This window comes from Salmo trutta, chromosome 21 (genome assembly GCF_901001165.1).
Source record: "Salmo trutta chromosome 21, fSalTru1.1, whole genome shotgun sequence".
NCBI lineage: Eukaryota > Metazoa > Chordata > Actinopteri > Salmoniformes > Salmonidae > Salmo > Salmo trutta.
In genome coordinates this window covers 19,698,662-19,722,598 of record NC_042977.1, presented here as the reverse complement: position 1 = coordinate 19,722,598, position 23,937 = coordinate 19,698,662, and the positions used below count along the sequence as shown (strand labels likewise).

The 23,937-nt window shown below is 43.9% G+C and overlaps 1 protein-coding gene across 1 annotated transcript; it reads left to right on the top strand.

Moving 5' to 3' along the window:
• The first annotated feature begins 14,778 nt into the window (after positions 1 to 14,778).
• Positions 14,779 to 17,637, top strand: LOC115156877 (ladderlectin-like). The gene is made up of 6 exons (XM_029704678.1): positions 14,779 to 14,875; positions 15,254 to 15,341; positions 15,642 to 15,757; positions 16,074 to 16,265; positions 17,195 to 17,309; positions 17,399 to 17,637. The coding sequence occupies exons 1-6, from the start codon at positions 14,861 to 14,863 to the stop codon at positions 17,488 to 17,490; spliced, it is 618 nt and encodes a 205-aa protein (XP_029560538.1). The 5' UTR covers positions 14,779 to 14,860; the 3' UTR covers positions 17,491 to 17,637.
• Positions 17,638 to 23,937: the final 6,300 nt, after the last annotated feature.

Here is a 23,937-nt window from a genome sequence, read left to right as displayed (position 1 = left end):
TTCTTGAAGATGCGGTCTGGGTGTCCAGTGGGCATTTCAATTCTTTGATATTGTTTCTTGAAGAATAGAATTCTCTTAGGACCCAAAAAGTAGTCTCACTGTCAACTGTGTTAATTTTCAGTAAACATGTTTAAATATTTCTGAACATGACAGACATTAATTCAGTATCTGGTGTGGCCACCAGCTGCATTAAAATGAATCATCCAGCGATCATACACTCTTTACCAGGGGGCAGGGCTACCGACGTTAAGGCTAATCTGAAGATGGTGCTGGCTAAAACTGGCGAGTATAGAGATTGTTATCCACGTCGGCACCAACAATGTTAGGATGAAACAGTCAGAGATCACCAACCGCAACATAGCTTCAGTGTGTAAATCAGCTAGAAAGATGTCGGCATCGCGTAATTGTATCTGGCCCCCTCCCAGTTAGGGGGAGTGATGAGCTCTACAGCAGTCTCAACTCAATTGCTGGGTAAACTGTTTTCTGTCCCTCCCAAAAGAGAATTTGTAGATAATTGGCCCTCTTTCTGGGTCTCACCACAAACAGGACCAAGCCTGGCCTGCTGAGTGACGGACTCCATCCTAGCTGGAGGGGGTGCTCATCTTATCTACGAACATAGACAGGGCTCTAACTCCTCTAGCTCCGCAATGAAATAGGGTGCAGGCTAGGCAGCAGGCTGTTAGCCAGCCTGCCAGCTTAGTGGAGTCTGCCACTAGCACAGTCAGTGTAGTCAGCTCAGCTATCCCCATTGAGACCGTGTCTGTGCCTCGACCTAGGTTGGGCAAAACTAAACATGGCGGTGTTCACCTTCGCAATCTCACTAGAATAAAGACCTCCATTCCTGCCATTATTGGAAGAGATGGTGATACCTCACATCTCAAATAGGGCTACTTAATGTTAGATCCCTCACTTCAAAGGCAGTTATAGTCAATGAACTAATCACTGATCATAATCTTGATGTGATTGGCCTGACTGAAACATGGCTTAAGCCTGATGAATTTACTGTGTTAAATGAGGCCTCACCTCCTGGTTACACTAGTGACCATATTCCCCGTGTTGCTAACATTTACAATAGCAAATTTCAATTTACAAAAAAAATGACGTTTTCGTCTTTTGAGCTTCTAGTCATGAAATCTATGCAGCCTACTCAGTCACTTTTTATAGCTACTGTTTACAGGCCTCCTGGGCCATATACAGCGTTCCTCACTGAGTTCCCTGAATTCCTATCGGACATGTAGTCACAGCAGATAATTTTCTAATTTTTGGTGACTTTAATATTCACATGGAAAAGTCCACAGACCCACTCCAAAAGGCTTTCGGAGCCATCGACTCAGTGGGTTTTCTCCAACATGTCTCTGGACCTACTCACTGCCACAGTCATACTCTGGACCTAGTTTTGTCCCGTGGAATAAGTGTTGTGGATCTTAATGTTTTTCCTCATAATCCTGGACTATCGGACCACCATTTTATTACGTTTGCAATTGCAACAAATAATCTGCTCAGACCCCAAACAGGGAGCATCAAAAGTCGTGCTATAAATTCTCAGACAACCCGAAGATAACTTGATGCCCTTCCAGACTCTCTCTGCCTACCCAAGGACATCAGAGGACAAATATCAGTTAACCACCTAACTGAGGAACTCAATTTACCTTTGCGCAATACCCTAGATGGAGTTACACCCTAAAAACTAAAAATATTTGTCATAAGAAACTAGCTCCCTGGTATACAGAAAATACACGAGCTCTGAAGCAAGCTTCCAGAAAATTGGAACGGAAATGGCGCCACACCAAACTGGAAGTCTTCCGACTAGCTTGGAAAGACAGTACCGTGCATTATCGAAGAGCCCTCACTGCTGCTTGATCATCCTATTTTTCCAACTTAATTGAGGAAATAAGAACAATCCCCCCAAAAAAATTGATACTGTCGCAAAGCTAACTAAAAAGCAGCATTCCCCAAGAGAGGATGGCTTTCACTTCAGCAGTAATAAATTCATGAACTTCTTTGAGGAAAAGATCATGATCATTAGAAAGCAAATTACGGATTCCTCTTTAAGTCTGCGTATTCCTCCAAAGCTCCGTTGTCCTGAGTCTGCACAGCTCTGCCAGGAGCTAGGATCAAGGGAGACACTAAAGTGTTTTAGTACTATATCTCTTGACACAATGATGAAAATAATCATGGCTTCTAAACCTTCAAGCTGCATACTGGACCCTATTCCAACTAAACTACTGAAAGAGCTGCTTCCTGTGCTTGGCCCTCCTATGTTGAACATAATAAAACGGCTCTCTATCCACCGGATGTGTACCAAACTCACTAAAAGTGGCAGTAATAAAGCCTCTCTTGAAAAAGCCAAACCTTGACCCAGAAAATATAAAAACTATCGGCCTATATTGAATCTCCCGTTCCTCTCAATTTTTTTTAAAAAAGCTGTTGGGCAGCAACTCACTGCCTTCCTGAAGACAAACAATGTATACGAAACGCTTCAGTCTGGTTTTAGACCCCATCATAGCACTGAGACTGCACTTGTGAAGGTGGTAAATGACCTTTTAATGATGTCAGACCGAGGCTCTGCACCTGTCCTCGTGCTCCTAGATCTTAGTGCTGCTTTTGATACCATCGATCACCACATTCTTTTGGAGAGATTGGAAACCCAAATTGGTCTACACGGACAAGTTCTGGCCTGGTTTAGATCTTATCTGTCGGAAAGATATGTTTGTCGCTGTGAATGGTCTGTCCTCTGACAAATCAACTGTACATTTCGGTGTTCCTCAAGGTTCCGTTTTAGGACCACTATTGTTTTCACTATATATTTTACCTCTTGGGGATGTCATTCGAAAACATAATGTTAATTTCACTGCTATGTGGATGACACACAGCTGTACATTTCAATGAAACATGGTGAAGCCCCAAAATTGCCCTCGCTAGAAGCCTGTGTTTCAGACATAAGGAAGTGGATGGCTGCAAACTTTCTACTTTTAAACTCGGGCAAAACAGAGATGCTTGTTCTAGGTCCCAAGAAACAAAGAGATCTTCTGTTAAATCTGACAATTAATCTTGATGGTTGTACAGTCGTCTCAAATAAAACTGAAGGACCTCGGTGTTACTCTGGACCCTGATCTCTCTTTTGAAGAACATATCAAGACTGTTTCAAGGGCAGCTTTTTTCCATCTACCTAACATTGCAAAAATCTGAAACTTTCTGTCCAAAAATGATGCAGAAAAATGAATCCATGCTTTTGTTACTTCTAGGTTGGACTACTGCAAAGCTCTACTTTCCGGCTACCCGGATAAAGCACTAAATAAACTTCAGTTAGTGCTAAATACGGCTGCTAGAATCCTGACTAGAACCAAAAAATGTGATCATATTACTCCAGTGTTAGCCTCCCTACACTGGCTTCCTGTTAAGGCAAGGGCTGATTTCAAGGTTTTACTGCTAACCTACAAAGCATTACATGGGCTTGCTCCTACCTATCTTTCCGATTTGGTCCTGCCGTACATACCTACACGTACGCTACGGTCACAAGACGCAGGCCTCCTAATTGTCCCTAGAATTTCTAAGCAAACAGCTGGAGGCAGGGCTTTCTCCTATAGAGCTCCATTTTTATGGAATAGTCTGCCTACCCATGTGAGAGATGCAGACTCTGTCTCAACCTTTAAGTCTTTACTGAAGACTCATCTCTTCAGTGGGTCCTATGATTGAGTGTAGTCTGGCCCAGGAGTGTGAAGGTGAACGGAAAGGCTCTGGAGCAACGAACCGCCCTTGCTGTCTCTGCCTGGCCGGTTCCCCTCTCTCCACTGGGATTCTCTGCCTCTAACCCTATTACAGGGGCTGAGTCACTGGCTTATTGGTGTTCTTCCATGCCGTCCCTAGGTGGGGTGCGTCACTTGAATGGGTTGAGTCACTGACGTGGTCTTCCTGTCTGGGTTGGTGCCCCTCCTTGGGTTGTGCCGTGGCGGAGATCTTTGTGGGCTATACTCGGCCTTGTCTCAGGATGGTAAGTGGTGGTTGAAGATATCCCTCTAGTGGTGTGGGCCTGTGCTTTGGCAAAGTGGGTGGGGTTATATCCTTCCTGTTTGGCCCTGTCCGGGGGTATCGTCGGATGGGGCCACAGTGTCTCCTGACCCCTCCTGTCTCAGCCTCCAGTATTTATGCTGCAGTAGTTTGTGTCGGGGGGCTAGGGCCAGTCTGCTATATCTGGAGTATTTCTCCTGTCTTATCCGGTGTCCTGTGTGAATTTAGTATGCTCTCTCTAATTCTCTCTTTCTCTCTTTCTTTCTCTCTCTCGGAGGACCTGAGCCCAAGGACCATGCCTCAGGACTACCTGACATGATGACTCCTTGCTGTCCCCAGTGTCATGACGTTGGCCTGTGGGTAAGGTTTATGACCCCCCCCATAAATACCTTTCTCCCTTCCCCTCTCTGACCCTACTGAAGGACTGCTGTCCTGAAGGACTGCTGTCCTGTTAAATATAGAGAGTCTGGGAACATCAAACAAATGGGGAAAGGAACCATATTTTGGTAATAAAACCAGTTGGAAATATGCTTGGGAACGTAATGAGTATGGATGTCAGTTCGGTTGTCATCTGAGACATTATGACTGATGACAGGACGACATAAACTGTACCTGAGAAAGTATACACCCTCTAGTTATCAGAGTCACATGGAATTGTTATGCAATTGAAATGTTTGATGTTGAAATTGTTTGTTAGGAGATTAAATGTAATTTTAGCTTCCAAATGAGAGAATTGGGTTTTCATAAGGAAAGTGCCCTGCATGATCAGTGGCCCACCCCTGTGAAGAGACAGGGGTTATAAACGATGAAACACATCCTTCCCCCTCTCCACTATATAAGCCTTTGACGAAAAGATAACCAGTTGTTCCAGTACGTGAGGTCTGCAGCCTCTACGTTAGAAGGACACACATGTCAAGTACAGAACTAAGCCAACCTCGGCGTGAGCTTTGGTGGCGAATGGTATGAACTTTGAGCTTATTCACTACAGAAGTGATACTTCCTAGCCGTTGAGTTAGCAGCGGCCGCTGTAGACGTGGGCTAGGAAAGGACGGATGACGGATCCAGTCTAACAGACGGACGAAGATACCACCACGTATCCAATTTACCACCAGAGACATTCTTCCGAGGACAGGAAGATCTGTTGGCCAACCCGGCCAGCATCTACGACCAATCTACCGAAGCGCAGCTCAGAGTAAATATTTATTGCATTTTCCTTTTCCAAATGGGCGGTAATTTAGAATGCATAAGATAATGTATTTACGATAGCATAGCTGCTGTTTATTTGTTCCTAAATCTTCCCGCTCTTTCATTCAAGCCCAACCCCCTTTCCTTTGTGTAACCAGCCATCATGTATGACATCATTTGTATTGGGTGTATTTGTAATTCTGTGTGATTAGTTTAGGTATTTAGTAAATAAATAATTAAACACAATTTGTATTGCTGATTCAACTTGTTAGCCCAGAGTATACTCTGCTTCCTAAGAATTTAACATTGTTCAATGATCCGAAAAGGGTCTGAATAGACATATTTGGCGCACCCTGTGTGGACTCTAAAACTAGGACGCACGTTTGGGTCATTTTGATAAAACATATGATGCCCCGTGCGAGGAATCTAAATAGGATGACGCTTTCATTTTGATTCAGCCTATATAAAATTTAAAAGCAGATTACATAATATACCAAGTTTATTATATACATTATGGGAATTGTAGACCGGAATTATTGGTGCGTGTGTGCTCTGGAGAATCGCCTCCGTGTTGTGCTCTGAGGTAGTCAGTGGGTAGCATAAACTATACAGTTCTGTATGAGGGCTGATAAAGCTATCAGACATATAGCGCGTTTGGCCAAACGCTGGCCTATTTCTGCCTCGCGTGTTTCAGACGCGTGTTGGCTAGGTCATTATTAATTTCTCGAGTGAGGACAAAGAGCCAGCCGATTGAAATTTAGGAGAGATTAGCTTGACCAGCGATAAGTATCTCTCTGTCTCTCTCGCGTTTCGATGCGAGTAGACCACGGTGCATTTCGTTGTTTGCCGCGAGTTCCGGTTAAAACATCGTCAAATATCGCCGAAAAGGGTTTGAACATAATACGTTATAAGTAAAATTTTTTCCCTTGCCAAGGGAATCCTATGGTGTGCATTTTTCAGGCATCAAGTAGCATTAGCTTGCTCGAGATGCTAAGCTAACAAAAGGGAAAACAGCCATTTTGTTATGTGCCACATTGTAAATCCTCCGCCTTGCTGAATGGAAGTCCCGCCCTGGGTACTTCCGCTTGATTTCAGCGTGTGCCAGCAGGGACCTCTGAAGAGTCACCAGTACTTTCCTTCAAGAAGAATTAGTCAGGTGACACTCAAGTCGTTACTCATGATATCCAGACGGATATCGATGTCTTATCCAATTGAACTAATAAGTGAAATTGCCAGATTTACATTCTCAAGTGGATCTTTTAAATAATATCCAAATTGATGAGTTTTCTAAATGAGACATTGTAATCTTTTTTCCACATTAACCTAGATGAATAAACCTCTCAGGTTAATTAAAGTTTAAATCCCAAATAGCCTATACAGGTTTGATTTATCATTAAAATTGATCAATCAGTAAAATTTGGTTTTTGCAAAACCCATTCAGTAATCCAGTACTGACAGAAGTCCCGCCCCCGCGGGAATCCCATGTGGCTTCGGCCAGAAAGAAGTGTACCATAGTGGGGAGTGTTCCCAACATTTGATCTACTGTTTACACTTATGATATCCAATCAATGGAGATTGTATGGATTATCATCTCATTCAATTTAATAAGTTAAATTGTTGAACATACCTTAAAACCTCTTACATCTAGATGTTCCGCTAGCGGAACGTCTGCTCCAATATCCAATGATGGGCGTGGCGTGAAATACAAACTCCTCTAAAATCCGAAAACTTCAATTTTTCAAACATATGACTATTTTACAGCTATTTAAAGACAAGAATCTCATTAATCTAACCACACTGTCCGATTTCAAAAAGGCTTTACAGCGAAAGCAAAACATTAGATTATGTCAGCAGAGTACCCAGCCAGAAATAATCAGACACCCATATTTCAAGCTAGCATATAATGTCACAAAAAACAAAACCACAGCTAAATGCAGCACTAACCTTTGAGGATCTTCATCAGATGACAATCCTAGGACATTATGTTATACAATACATGCATGTCTGTTCAATCAAGTTCATATTTATATCAAAAACCAGCTATTTACATTAGCATGTGACATTCAGAACTAGCATTCCCACCGAACACTCCCGGTGAATTTACTAAATTACTCACGATAAACGTTCACAAAAAGCATAACAATTATTTTAAGAATTATAGATACAGAACTCCTCTATGCACTCGATATGTCCGATTTTAAAATAGCTTTTCGGATGAAGCACATTTTGCAATATTCTAAGTACATAGCCCGGCATCACAGGGCTAGCTATTTAGACACCCACCCAGTTTAGCCTTCACCAAAATCACATTTCCTATAAGAAAAATGGTCTTACCTTTCCTGTTCTTCGTCAGAATGCACTCCCAGGACGTCTACTTCAATAACAAATGTTGGTTTGGTCCCAAATAATCCATCGTTATGTTCCATCAATGACGTTTTGTTCGTGCGTTCTAGACACTATCCCAATGGTAAATCACGGTCGTGCGCATGGCGCAGAACGTGACAAAAAAATTCTAAATATTCCATTACCGTACTTCGAAGCATGTCAACCGCTGTTTAAAACCAATTTTTATGCAATTTATCTCATAGAAAAGCGATAATATTCCGACCGGGAATCTGCAGGTCTGTAAACTGAGGGAAAAACCGAAAGACGGGGGCGGGGCAGGTCACGAGCCTAAGGCTTTCTCCTCTGATAGAGCACTTAGCTTTTGCTCTCGTGTGTTTCAGCCAGGACTTTGAATAACGTCATTCCTGTTTTTCCCGGGCTCTGAGAGCCCATTGGAGACGTGGGAAGTGTCACGTAACAGCAGAGATCCCTTGTAATAGATAGAGAGAATCAACAAGGGCAAGAAATGTTCAGACAGGGTACTTCCTGAACAGAACCTTCTCAGGTTTTTGCCTGCCATAGGAGTTCTGTTATACTCACAGACACCATTCAAACAGTTTTAGAAACTTTGGAGTGTTTTCTATCCAAAGCTAATAATTATATGCATATTTTAGTTTCTGGGCAGGACTAATAATCAGATTAAATCGGGTATGTTTTTTATCCAGCCGTGAAAGTACTGCCCCCTAGCCATAAGAGGTTAATGTTCTTGCAACCAAATGAGACACGTTTAAACTTCCCATATTAACCTGGATGAAGCAACCTCCCAGGTTAATTCAAGTTTAATACCCAGATAGCCTACCCAGGTAGGATTAACTTGTTGGGGCTAGGGGGCAGTATTTACACGGCCGGATAAAAAACGTACCCGATTTAATCTGGTTACTAATCCTAACCAGTAACTAGAATATGCATATACTTGTTATATATGGATAGAAAACACCCTAAAATTTCTAAAACTGTTTGAATGGTGTCTGTGAGTATAACAGAACTCCTATGGCAGGCAAAAACCTGAGAAGATTTCATGCAGGAAGTGACCTGTCTGACAAGGTGTTGTTGTTCTTGCTTCTGTTTATTGAAGAGTCAGGATCTTAGCTGTAACGTGACACTTCCTACGGCTCCAATAGGCTCTCAGAGCCCGGGAAAAACCTGAACGATGTCGAGGCAGCCCCAGGCTGAAACACATAATCGCCTTTGCCAAGTGGCCGATCAGAGGACAAAGGGCTTAGGCGCGTGCCCGATTCGACCCTGTGCTGTATTTTCTTTCGGCTGTTTACCTAATTGCAGATTCCCGGTCGGAATATTATCGCTTTTTTACGAGAAAAATGGCATAAAAATTGATTTTAAACAGCGGTTGACATGCTTCGAAGTACGGTAATGAAATATTTAGAAATCTTTTGTCACGAAATGCGCCGTGCGCATGACCGTGATTTACCATTGAGATAGTGTCTAGAACGCACAAACAAAACGTCGCTGTTGGAACATAACTATGGATTATTTTGGACCAAACCTGCATTTGTTTTGAAGTAGAAGTCCTGGGAGTGCATTCTGACGAAGAACAGGAAAGGTAATCAAACTTTTCTAATAGTAAATCTGACTTTGGTGAAGGCTAAACTTGGTGAGTGTCTAAATAGCTAGCCCTGTGATGCCGGGCTATCTACTTAGAATATTGCAAAATGTGCTTTCACCGAAAAGCTATTTTAAAATCGGACATATCGAATGCATAGAGGAGTAATGTATCTATAATTCTTAAAATAATTGTTATGCTTTTTGTGAACGTTTATCATGAGTAATTTAGTAAATTGTTAGTAAATTCACCGGAAGTTTGCGGGGGGTATGCTAGTTCTGAACGTCACATGCTAATGTAAAAAGCTGTGTTTTGATATAAATATGAACTTGATTGAACAAAACATGCATGTATTGTATAACATAACTTCCTAGGTGTGTCATCTGATGAAGATCATCAAAGGTTAGTGCTGCATTTAGCTGTCTTCTGGGTTTTTGTGACATTATATGCTAGCTTGAAAAATGGGTGTCTGATTATTTCTGGCTGGGTACTCTGCTGACATAATCTAATGTTTTGCTTTCGTTGTAAAGCCTTTTTGAAATCGGACAGTGTGGTTAGATTAACGAGAGTCTTGTCTTTAAATAGCTGTAAAATAGTCATATGTTTGAGAAATTGAAGTAATAGCATTTCAAAGGTATTTGAAAATCGCGCCACAGGATTCAACTGGCTGTTACGTAGGTGGGACGAATTCGTCCCGCCGGTCCTAGAGAGGTTAAGGTGGCATAACTATATTTTGTTTTGTTTATGCTTTCATTCATTTTGTTTCATTTTCTTCGGCACATAGAAAGTGATAAAGCCATAAACAACTCCCCCATACAACTATCAGTTAGTGCCACAACGCCGCTCATTTGGGAGGAAATGTAATGATATATTTCATGAGTGTGTGTGCATTGTTAACATCTGCCTAAGTTACTGCCCAGATATTCCAGTCTGGACGAGCAGACGACGGGTCCGGAACGGCGATCCCAATCCGGACATCCGCTGCCGAGCCATGGAACGGACATCTTCATTTGCAGAGACCCTACCCTTGTCGACCACCAGAGGGGGGACTGCAATAGCAACCACCAACTGGACATCTGCTGCCCAGCCTTGGAGCGGACGTCTTCATTTGCAGACAACCTACCCGGGTCAACCGCCAGATGGGGACCACAACGATGATCTACAACCAGGACAACCCACGTTCATTTTTATGTTGGTTTACAACATGCAGGTTAATCGCAAGATTGAATCCAACATGGGGGACTGTCATGACGTTGGCCTGTGGGTAAGGTTTATGACCCCCCCCCATAAATACCTTTCTCCCTTCCCCTCTCTGACCCTACTGAAGGACTGCTGTCCTGAAGGACTGCTGTCCTGTTAAATATAGAGAGTCTGGGAACATCAAACAAATGGGGAAAGGAACCATATTTTGGTAATAAAACCAGTTGGAAATATGCTTGGGAACGTAATGAGTATGGATGTCAGTTCGGTTGTCATCTGAGACATTATGACTGATGACAGGGCGACATAAACTGTACCTGAGAAAGTATACACCCTCTAGTTATCAGAGTCACATGGAATTGTTATGCAATTGAAATGTTTGATATTGAAATTGTTTGTTAGGAGATTAAATGTAATTTTAGCTTCCAAATGAGATAATTGGGTTTTCATAAGGAAAGTGCCCTGCTTGATCAGTGGCCCACCCCTGTGAAGAGACAGGGGTTATAAACGATGAAACACATCCTTCCCCCTCTCCACTATATAAGCCTTTGACGAAAAGATAACCAGTTGTTCCAGTACGTGAGGTCTGCAGCCTCTACGTTAGAAGGACACACATGTCAAGTACAGAACTAAGCCAACCTCGGCGTGAGCTTTGGTGGCGAATGGTATGAACTTTGAGCTTATTCACTACAGAAGTGATACTTCCTAGCCGTTGAGTTAGCAGCGGCCGCTGTAGACGTGGGCTAGGAAAGGACGGATGACGGATCCAGTCTAACAGACGGACGAAGATACCACCACGTATCCAATTTACCACCAGAGACATTCTTCCGAGGACAGGAAGATCTGTTGGCCAACCCGGCCAGCATCTACGACCAATCTACCGAAGCGCAGCTCAGAGTAAATATTTATTGCATTTTCCTTTTCCAAATGGGCGGTAATTTAGAATGCATAAGATAATGTATTTACGATAGCATAGCTGCTGTTTCTTTGTTCCTAAATCTTCCCGCTCTTTCATTCAAGCCCAACCCCCTTTCCTTTGTGTAACCAGCCATCATGTATGACATCATTTGTATTCGGTGTATTTGTAATTCTGTGTGATTAATTTAGGTATTTAGTAAATAAATAATTAAACCCAATTTTGTATTGCTGATTCAACTTGTTAGCCAGGGTTCGTGAAGATAACCAAGAATTTACCACTTTCATTATGAGACTGACAATAAGATAAGGGTTAATATTGACTGCTATCGATGTAAAATATTACTAAGTATTTTAAGAGTTTATTCGGAAGATAACAGCTCTATAAACGTTCTTCCGTGGTGCCCCGACTTTCTAGTTAATTACATTTACATGATTAGCTTAATCAGGTAATATTAATTACAGAGAAAGAATTTTATAGGTTAGCATGTCATGTCACTTAATCCGGCATAGCCAAAGACACGACACCAGTCCACCTGGCCGTGCTGCTGCTCCAGTTTCAATTGTTCTGCCTGCGGCTATGGAACCCTGACCTGTTCACCGGACGTGCTACCTGTCCCAGACCTGCTGTTTTCAACTCTCTAGAGACAGCAGGAGCGGTAGAGATACTCTCAATGATCGGCTATGAAAAGCCAACTGAAATTTACTCTTGAGGTGTTGACTTCTTGCACTCTCGACAACTGTGATTATTATTATTTGACCATGCTGGTCATTTATGAACATTTGAACATCTTGGCCATGTTCTGTTATAATCTCCACCCGGCACAGCCAGACGAGGACTGGCCACCCCTCATAGCCTGGTTCCTCTCTAGGTTTCTTCCTAGGTTTTGGCATTTCTAGGGAGTTTTTCCTAGCCACCGTGCTTCTACACCTGCATTGCTTGCTGTTTGGGGTTTTAGGCTGGGTTTCTGTACAGCACTTTGAGATATCAGCTGATGTAAGAAGGGCTATATAAATACATTTGATTTGATAAGAGAATGCCAAGAGTGTGCAAAGCTGTCATCAAGGCAAAGGGTGGCTAATTTGAACAATCTCAATTAGAAATAGATGTATTTGTTTAACACTTTTTTTGGTTACTACATGATTCCATATGTGTTATTTCAAGAACAAGAGACTTGCTTGGGCCAAGAAACACGAGCAATGGACATTAGACCGGTAGAAATCTGTCCTTTGGTCTGATTAGTGTGTCTTTGTGAGACGCAGAGTAGGTGAACAGATGATCTCTGCATGTGTGGTTCATACCGTGAAGCATGGAGGAGGAGGTGTGACGGTGCTTTGCTGGTGACACTGTCTGTGTTTTATTTAGAATTCAAGGCACGCTTAACCAGCATGTCTACCACAGCATTCTGCAGTGATACACCATCCCATCTGGTTTGCGCTTAGTGGGACTGTCATTTGTTTTTCAACAGTACGATGACCCAACATACCTCCAGGCTGTGTACGGGCTACAATAAGGTACATTTACATTTAAATTTAAGTCATTTAGCAGATGCTCTTATCCAGACCGACTTACAAATTGCTGCATTCACCTTATGATATCCAGTGGAACAACCACTTTACAATAGTGCATCTAAATCTTTTAAGGGGGGGGGTTAGAAGGATTACTTTATCCTATCCTAGGTATTCCTTAAAGAGGTGGGGTTTCAGGTGTCTCCGGAAGGTGGTGATTGACTCCGCTGTCCTGGCGTCGTGAGGGAGCTTGTTCCACCATAGGGGTGCCAGAGCAGCGAACAGTTTTGACTGGGCTGAACGGGAACCGTGCTTCCGCAGAGGTAGGGGGCCAGCAGGCCAGAGGTGGATGAACGCAGTGCCCTTGTTTGGGTGTAGGGCCTGATCAGAGCCTGAAGGTACGGAGGTGCCGTTCCCCTCACAGCTCCTTAGGCAAGCACCATGGTCTTGTAGCAGATGCGAGCTTCAACTGGAAGCCAGTGGAGAGAGCGGAGGAGCGGGGTGACGTGAGAGAACTTGGGAAGATTGAACACCAGACAGGCTGCGGCATTCTGGATGAGTTGTAGGGGTTTAATGGCGCAGGCAGGGAGCCCAGCCAACAGCGAGTTGCAGTAATCCAGACGGGAGATGACAAGTGCCTGGATTAGGACCTGCGCCGCTTCCTGTGTGAGGCAGGGTCGTACTCTGCGAATGTTGTAGAGCATGAACCTACAGGATCGGGTCACCGCCTTGATGTTAGTGGAGAACGACAAGGTGTTGTCCAGGGTCACCCCAAGGTTCTTAGCACTCTGGGAGGAGGACACAATGGAGTTGTCAACCGTGATGGCGAGATCATGGAAAGGGCAGTCCTTCCCCGGGAGGAAGAGCAGCTCCGTCTTGCTGAGGTTCAGCTTGAGGTGGTGATCCGTCATCCACACTGATATGTCTGCCAGACATGCAGAGATGCGATTCGCCACCTGGTTATCAGAAGGGGGAAAGGAGAAGATTAATTGTGTGTCGTCTGCATAGCAATGATAGGAGAGAACATGTGAGGATATGACAGAGCCAAGTGACTTGGTGTATAGCAAGAATAGGAGAGGGCCTAGAACAGAGCCCTGGGGGACACCAGTGGTGAGAGCACGTGGTGCGGAGACAGATTCTCGCCACGCCACCTGGTAGGAGCGACCTGTCAGGTAGGACGCAATCCAAGCGTGGGCTGCGCCGGAGATGCCCAACTCGGAGAGGGTGGAGAGGAGGATCTGATGGTTCACAGTATCAAAGGCAGCAGATAGGTCTAGAAGGATGAAAGCAGAGGAGAGAGAGTTAGCTTTAGCAGTGCGGAGAGCCTCCGTGACACAGAGGTAGAGTGATGTAGTGCTGCATCAGACCGCCCTGACCTCCACAATCACCCAACTTCAACCCAATTGAGATGGTTTGGGATGAGTTGGACCACAGAGTTAAGGAAAAGCAGCCAACAAGTGATCAGCATATGTGGGATGTCCTTTAAGAAGGTTGGAAAAGCATACCAGGTGAAGCTGGTTGAGAGAATGCCAAGAGTGTGCGAAGGTGGCTACTTTGAAGAATCTAAAATATATTTGGTTTTATTTAACACTTCTTTTGGTTACTACATGATTCCATATGTGTTATTTAACAGTTTTAATGTCTTCACTATTATTCTACAAAGAAAATAATAAAAATAAAGAAAAACCCTTGAATGAGTAGGTGTGTCCAAACTTTTGACTGGAACTCAATATATATTTATATATATATATGTTAACTTTTTATAGATTTGTTACATTTTCACAAAAGTAGTGCTATCATAGTGGACCAATAGAGCGCCTGTAGCACAGGCAAAGATATTTTTCCAGCACCCCAATTGAAAATAACGTTCATTAAAAGTACCCTGCACCACCAAACTTCTTCCCGTGGCTATGCCCAAGGGGTGTACGTTTTGGTTTTTGCCCTAACACAACACAGCTGATTCAAATGATAAAAGCTTGATCATTAGTTGATTATTTGAACGGTTAAAGGATGAGAGAGGGAGGGGTCTGACTGGATGGGTCCTTAAAAAAGGAGAGCAGGAAGTGGTAGAACTCAACTCACAAACAGAGCGCTGACATGACCAGACTGCAGGTGAGAGTTCAACATAGCACTGTATCGGATTTCATCCCAAATGGTGTCTTACTAGGTATGCCATGCATCGGGGTTAGTTAGCTAGGGTGTTGTTTTGGGGAGAACCCAAGAGCATAGACTTCTCCTTATCTTAGGTAGATGGTGACTATCAGATGCTTTCAATTCCCTATGTAGTGCCATTTGGAATCAAACATTCCTGTGTGCCAGGCTAATCTACTGTATGTGGTGGAAGAGATGATAGCTGGTATTCCTCAGCCCTTCATTAGTTGAATGTGATAAGTGGACTTACTGGGGTGCTCGAGCAGAGGTTGGGGGAAACACTGATGGCTTCTCTCGTGTGTGTGTGTGTGTGTGTGTGTGTGTGTGTGTGTGTGTCAGGAGACTATCACCATGGCGATGTTGACCCTTCTACTGCTTCTCAGCGCTGCCTTTACACTGGGCGACATAATGACTGCGAACATAGCAAGTAAGAGTCAGCTTCACACTTTACATCACGAGTGTCGAACTCATTCCACAGAGTGCCTAGTATATGCAGGTGGTTTACCTTTCAATGAAGACAACCAGGTGAGGGGAGTTCTAAAACCTGTAGATACTCGGTGCTCTGTGGAATGAGTGTGCTTTACATCATTCATTGTGTATATTTTGTTGTGGTATGACTGCTCTACAAATGTTATTTATGATGCAAGGGGATTTGTATGTCAGTCAGTCTCGACTATCCTTTAAAGTCGGCTGCAATTTCGTAACACTCCCTGTCTTCTCCTTTCAGATGATTTGGTGAAATTTGCAGCAGACCAAAGAAACCCATGCCCCAGAGGCTGGTTCCAATTTAATTCGCGCTGCTTCATGTTTGTCAAAACTGCAATGACATGGCCCAAAGCAGAGGTATAATGCTTACCCTCTACAATTGAAATGAACTGGCTTTTTTAGTTAAAGGGTCTTTGGCCTTATTTTAACAGGCGCCTCATGTAAAATATGCTGTAATTAATAATGTCTATAGGCTTTGCAATATTTGTGTGGAGTTGGGCCCTGTTGTCTATTAGAACCCACAGGGCATGGGTTAACTAATCTCTAAGAGCCTGTTAATAGAACATTAGTTCCGATGGCAATATTTGAGTCCAGAAGACAAATTCTCAGACTGGACAACTGACTAATACTTCCATTATGACATGTCTTTGTCTCTGTGTACTGCTTGCTCTAGCGCCACTGTCAGTTACTTGGAGAAAAACTGAAACCTGTGCGCAACACTGTAAAGTACCTTGGCGCAAACCTGGCATCTGTGCACAGCTATGAAGAGTTCCGATTTCTACAGGCGGTGGTGTTGATCAATACTGGCAGTTTCCCTCTTACCTGGATTGGCGGATATGATGCTGTTCAGGCAAAGGTGGAAAAGGTACCCAGTTGTCATAATCAGCTCAGAGTAGGTGTTAAGACACTGCTCAGACAACTCTGTGCCAAGAGTAATCAACTCGCCAGTTTCTCAGCTGGTAATGACCACAGTTTGAGGTACAGCAGAGGAAAGATGGTGACAACGCTCATTGACATTTAGCAAGTAACGGGGGACACACACAAAATGAAATTCGACATCTTATTGACGGCCATACAAAAACGCTACCCGCTTGAGAAGGCAGATTTTGGCCGTAGTTATCCTTCTCGCTCTTCTCGACTCTTCCTCTTTGCTATGGCGCAGAAACAACTTACTAGGTGGCTTGTTCCATTTGAGACCTTGGGATTAAGGTTGTATCTGACATTTGTTAAGTTGATAGGTCGGTGTAGTTTTTAAGAAAGTGTCTATATAAAAAAAGAACCTGGTTTGGAAGATCTTACAGATGTACCAAAAGAATGCCCATTGCAGTATCCACTGACACAGTGGGCTGGAGTGAGTACTACAGCATGGGATCAAAAGGCAACCTATTCCATATCGGTCTGGCCATGTTTTAAATCTGGAAGCCTTAATGGTGACCCGTCAGTTTGCGACATATAACAATTTTTGCTATTTTTTAAAAATTTTGTTTCTAACCATGCTGCGCGACGCTGCTCAGCGACCAAAAATGATAATGGTGGCCAGTGGCGCTGTTTCCCCCCTAATGCAGATTCAGTCTTTTTTTCACCGGTCAAGTCTGGAAATGCATTGGGATTTTTAGAAATGTGGTTGTAGTATCAACACTTGTGGGTTTTTTCACCCCACAGTTCCAGTGTCAGTCTGCACGTTTTTGGTAGTGGTGGCTTTTACGGTTTTGGTGGTGGAGTAAAGACCATGAGTATGTTGGAATTTAGAAGTTGTTCAGCAAGCACATCTGAGATCTCACTACTTCCCCACAGGACAGGCTATGGTTCTGGAGTGACGGCTCCAAATTTGATCACGAGAGCTGGGCTGAAGGGGAGCCGAATAACCACTATGGTGCCAGAGAGCCATGTATTCAGATGAACTTTGGAGGTACAGTAAGCCCATTATCATTCAACTTTTTCAGAGTACTTTTAACAAATAAATGTGACTTACTTTTCTATTTCGTGTTTCCTCTTAAGCTGAAAACGGCTGGAACGATGAATCATGTGGGAAGAGCTATCCCTCCGTGTGCTCCATAAGAACCTGTTTAATCCTTCAAACTATCAATTGAAACCAAAAATGCTGCTCCGGTGTCAGCATCCTAACTGCAAATGTTTCATGTTATAGTGAATTACTATGAAGGTATTTGTTGCTGTAAAATATGTTTGACTTGTTGTGGAATTATTGTAGCTTGTTGTCAATAAAACGGGTGTACGTATTTAGTCTCATGAGTCGTTATTAAACATTGATTGACTTTGTTTCTTGAAGATGCGGTCTGGGTGTCCAGTGGGCATTTCAATTCTTTGATATTGTTTCTTGAAGAATAGAATTATCTTAGGACCCAAAAAGTAGTCTCACTGTCAACTGTGTTAATTTTCAGTAAACATGTTTAAATATACACTGCTCAAATAAAGGGACCACTAAAATAACACATCCTAGATCTGAATGAAATATTAAATAATTTCTTTACATAGTTGAATGTGCTGACAACAATCACACAAAAATAATCAATGGAAATCCACTTTATCAACCCATGGAGGTCTGGATTTGGAGTCACACTCAAAACTAAAGTGGAAAACCACTACAGGCTGATCCAACTTTAATGTCCTTAAAACAAGTCAAAATGAGGCTCAGTAGCGTGTATGACCTCCCTACAACGCCTGGGCATACTCCTGATGAGGTGGCGGATGGTTTCCTGAGGGATCTCCTCCCAGACCTGCACTAAAGCATCCGCCAACTCCTGGACAGTCTGTGGTGCAACGTGGCGTTGGTGGATGGAGCGAGACATGTGCTCAATTTGATTCAGGTCTGGGGATCGGGCGGGCCAGTCGATAGCATCAATGCCTTCCTCTTGCAGGAACTGCTGACACACTTCAGCCACATGAGTTCTTCCATTAGGAGGAACCCACGGCCAACCGCACCAGCATATGGTCTCACAAGGGGTCTGAGGATCTCATCTCGGTACCTAATGGCAGTCAGGTGAGCACATGGAGGGCTGTGCGGCCCCACAAAGAAATTCCACCCCACACCATGACTGACCCACCGCCAAACCGGTCATGCTGGAGGATGTTGCAGGCAGCAGAACGCTCACCACGGGGTCTCCAGACGCTGTCACATGTGCTCAGTGTGAACCTGCTTTCATCTGTGAAGAGCACAGTGCGCCAGTGGCGAATTTGCCAATCTTGGTGTTCTCAGGCAAATGCCAAATGTCCTGCACGGTGTTGGGCTGTAAGCACAACCCCCACCTGTGGACGTCGGACCCTCATACCACCCTCACGGAGTCTGTTTCTGACCGTTTGAGCAGACACATGCACATTTGCGGCCTGCTGGAGGTCATTTTGCAGATCTCTGGCAGTGCTCCTCCTGCTCCTCCTTGAACAAAGGCGGAGGTAGCGGTCCTGCTGCTGGGTTGTTGCCCTCTTACAGCCTCCTCCACGTCTCCTGATGTACTGGCCTGTCTCCTGGTAGTGCCTCCATGCTCTGGACACTACGCTGACAGATAGAGCAAACCTTCTTGCCACAGCTCGCATTGATGTGCCATCCTGGATGAGCTGCACTACCTGAGCCACTTGTGTGGGTTGTAGACTCCGTCTCATGCTACCACTAGAGTGAAAGCACCGCCAGCATTCAAAAGTGACCAAAACATCAGCCAGGAAGCATAGGAACTGAGAAGTGGTCTGTGGTCCCCACCTGCAGAACCACTCCTTTATTGGGGGTGTCTTGCTAATTGCCTATAATTTCCACCTGTTGTCTATTCCATTTGCACAACAGCATGTGAAATTTATTGTCAATCAGTGTTGCTTCCTAAGTGGACAGTTTGATTTCACAGAAGTGTGATTGACTTGGAGTTACGCTGTGTTTAAGTGTTCCCTTTATTTTTTGAGCAGTGTATATGACCATAACAGACAGTACCTGGTGTGGCCACCAGCTGCATTAAGTACTGCAGTGCATCTCCTCATGGACTGCACCAGAGTTGCCAGTTCTTGCTGTGAGATGTTACCCCACTCTTCCACGAAGTCACCTGCAAGTTTCTGGACAATTCTGGGGCTATGGGAATGGCCCTAGCCCTCACCTGCCGATCCAACAGGTCCCAGACGTGCTCAATGGGATTGAGATCCGGGCTCTTCGCTGAACACTGGCATTCCTGTCTTGCAGGAAATCACCCACAGAACTGTATGGCAGTATGGCTGGTGGGGTTGTCATGTCAGGATGAGTCTGCAGGAAGGATGTCTTCCCTGTACTGCACAGCATTGATTGCCTGCTATGACGACAACCTCAGTCGACGATGCTGTGACACACCGCCCCAGACCATGACGGACCTTGGAGTAACGCTCATTCCTTAGACAATAAACGCGATTCTGACCATCACCCCTGGTGAGACAAATCCGCGACTAGTCAGTGAAGAGCTTTTTATTTTCAGTCCTGTCTGGTCCAGCGAGGGTGGGTTTGTGCCCGTAGGTGATGTCTGGTGAGGACCTGCCTTACAACAGGCCTACAAGACCTCAGTCCAGCCTCTAGCGGACCGTCGGAGGGTTTGTGCCTTCCTAGTGTAGCTCGGGCAGTTGCCATCCTGTACCTGTCCCGCAGGTGTGATGTTCCGATCCTGTGCAGGTGTTACACGTGGTCTGCCACTGCGAGGTCGGTCCTGTCTCACTGCACGGACAATGCAATTTATTGCCCTTGCCACATCTGCAGTCCTCATGCCTCCTTGCAGCATGCTTAAGGCACGTTCACGCAGATGAGCAGGGACCCTGGGCATCTTTCTTTTGGTGTCTTTCAGAGTCAGTAGAAAGGCCTCTTTAGTGTCCTACGTTTTCATAACTGACCTTAATTGCCTACCATCTGTAAGCTGTTAGTGTCTTAATGACGGTTCCACAGGTGCATGTTCATTAACAAGTGTGGGAAAACTGTGTTTAAACCCTTTACAATGAAGATCTGTGAAGTTATTTGGATATTTACGAATTATCTTTGAAAGACAGGGTCCTGAAAAAGGGATGTTTTTTTGTTGTTGCTGAGTTTATCACTTCACAAACACTAACGTAAACGAATAGTGTGTATAGCTTTTAAAAGTTGAAAATTATCACGTGGATGTCAGAGCGCTGTCGGTGAATATTAGTGTTACATTTCCCTACCCCATCCGTTCCCTGTATACCAAGTAGTGGGGCAGCTGTTTGGTGGTTCGAATCGCAGAATGTAGCTTTGCGTTTCCAACCTCTCGCTAGGTATAGACGTGAGTACAAGATATACTTATTAGAGCCAACTGGTTTCAACTGTTCTGCCTGCGGATATGGAACACGGACCTGTTCATCGGACGTGCTGTTTTCGACTCTCTCGACCTCCGTGCTCGGCTATGAAAAGCCAACTTACGTTTACTCCTGATGTGCTGACCTGTTGCACCCTCTACAACCACTGTGTATAAGCACTTTGTGAAATCTTCTGATGTAAAAAGGGCTTTAGAAATGCATTTCATATGGAATCGCATGATGCGCAGTGTGATGTGTTTATTCCCTCCGTGCACAGCTAGCTAGTATAATTGCATCACCATGATCATAGTAATGAAGTGAAGGTGATCACTTTACTAAGTGGGTGGAGGCAATACCCATTAGGGTCAGTAAGGGAAGAAAGAGGACGTGCTTAACTCAATTCCCTTCTGTAAACCATTAAAGGTGCTTGGAACCAAAAACAGATTGTTTTGTATGATACCCATCAAGGACGAGACTGGCGAGGCCACCTCCAAGGCAATGGTGGACATCTTCAACACCCACGGTCATCCTTGAGTGACCGAGGTCATGAACGCTGGAATGGTTTTCATTTTTTTTTACAATTTGTTTTTCCATGGTACATATTTCAATATGTTACATTGTCAATAGATATCGCTTTCCTACCCCCTCCTCCAGGTTTTGTGACTGGACCAACCAGACCCTCAAGACTGCCATGGGCAAGTCCCTTGATTGGTACCAGGAAGGATGCGAGAACAACCTGAAGGTAAGTCTCTCTTTGCACACGACAGCAGCATCTAGGCCTCCACCGAGTACGGACGCGAGCCGGTGGATGTTTTCAAACCAGATCAGAACGCCTTTTGAGGACCACCTTCGTAGGAAATATAGCTGTATTTATTCCTGTTCTCAATCAAGGTGAGACTGAACATGGACGAGGCGCAGGAGAAACAGAAGGAGAGCTACCGGAGCAGAATCAAGAAGGGGACCAAGTGCTACGACGTCTGGGCAAATGACTTGGTTTGGAAGAAGGACGGAAGGAAGGAAGGAAGGCGAGACCTGAGAGAACCTCGCTGCTCTTTCGCTCCTAGCTGGGGTCACCATCTGTTAAAGTGAATATAAAAGATCTCACAACTATTTCCATACAAATGACCTGAAACTACTTTTAATTTCCCTAACACTGACACTTTTCCTCTGTCTTCCTAGGGTTACCTCGGTGGAAGCCAACAATCTTCCACAGTTGGACAATCGACCACTGAAAGCCCTGACGCCCTACACTTCAGTGAAGCTCAATAGACAAAGTATGTAAAGTTTTGGTTGACATTTGAGAAAAGCAAGAAATTAATTTTAGGACCATCGACTGAAGTCATTTTAGGACCATCGACTGGCCGAGCCGCCCAGGAGGTATCCCATCTACCAGAACCAGTGAGTTTGGATCAGTTTGATTCTCTGTGCGGAGGGGGACCATGGAGGCTATACCTTCCAAAAGTGTTGAGCAGTACATATCTCCCATTTCTAACACTACACCAATCCATTACATTTTCTCAGTGTAACCTGTGTGTTTGCTTGTTTCTGTGTCTGTCTCCTACCCTGCTCCTGTTCTCAAGAGAGCAGCAGTGCCTGGACTTTGCAGTCTCCCTCTTCAAGTCCCCCTTCTGAGACTGGCTCCCTGTTGAGAACAAGGGACAGGCAGAACCTCCCACCCACACACATCCACCTCCTCTATATTCCACGCACCAGAATTCAGTATTTTAGTCTGATTGTCGGTGTACAGAAAATAACTTCATGACACAACTGTACCAAAAACGATCAAAGTTTATCTATTAAAATATTGACAGGTTGGTTTTCACAGCTGTTTCACAAGGTGTTCATTATTGGAAGCTGTAAGGTATCCTTTGATGGTATTTATTTGTTCCAGATTATTCATTGTTGTATCCTAGGACCAACAAGAGATATATATATTCAACCACAAGGGTGTATTTAATGAGCTATGTGATAGAGAGGAAAAATGAATCATAATAGAGGACTACTGAAATTATATTATTTCAGTGTGGATAAGGGCAGGTTAAAATAAAAACATGACAGCCAGACAAGCCAGTGACGGAATCAAGAGGATTTACATATTTGTGGAGTGGACATGGGCTTACTTTGTGATATTGTGTCAAGCAGAATACACGGTTTCTTTGACATTTCCTAAACGGAGCAACATTTAAGACATAAGGATTTCATGTTGTAATGTTGACGAGGTACCCAAAAAGTAGTTTGACTTAATCTTTCCATGTTATTAGCTAAACAAAGCTTGCTTAAACAGCGAAATTGTCGCGGAAATCAGCCATGTTTGCATAGCGACGAAGAAAAGAACACAATTTAGGCTCTGATCTCCAAAATTCCAATGACTAGGTAATCACACCGTTGATATAGCAATGGACGCTAATAGTTGATCGAATCCTATTGCGACGCAGTGGGGGACAGTATTGGTTTTATTAGTCTCTCACTCAAAAATGGCTCTACGCCTTATGGCAAAATGATGAAACAATATGGCAGTCCCCGCACCACAATGTGCATTCTGTTGGGCATGCACAAATAGGCTGACTGCGCGCACAGAAAAAAGTGTGTGGGACTTTCCCTTAATCAGATTTTAGTTTCCAAATAATTAATTAGTGCAGCAATGTCATGAATGTATTAGTTTGGATCAAAGAGTAATTCCACGAGCCAAGCTGTTTCAAAATGTTCAGCACCGCATGACGTTTCACAGTTCAGCACCAGGATGTGGATAGCACACATGACATCAATGCCATAACCTCACACTTGGTTTTGCAGGATCCTCCAATGTGCAAAGAAAACTACCCAAATGAATTTCCCAAAATGAATCTGGTACTTATGTTTGTGTGATGTAACAATTGGTTCATTCATTCTCAAAGGGTACATGGTAACAAGGCTTGTTGATGCTCATACACATGCTCTGCTAAGACCCGTTCAAGCCAGTGTCAAAAAGCCTCAACTTTTTCCAAAAGCAAATTCCGTCATCTCCTACATGCCAAACGGCCAACAGGCTTACATGGGCTTTTAGCAGTTATTGTTGGGGTTCTTATAATGGGGTAGACTCTGGTAGAGAGAGAGATGCACTAGCAATGCGACTGGTCGATGTTTGAAAAAAATACAGGAGCAGGGTAGGAACGAGCTTAACAGAAATTGCTATTCATGCAGGTGATATCCAGGGATATAGAAGCATCAAAATATCAGCTGCATTTCAACTGTATTTTGACTGCATTTTTGCTGTGAACCGTAACAGTGATAGCCTT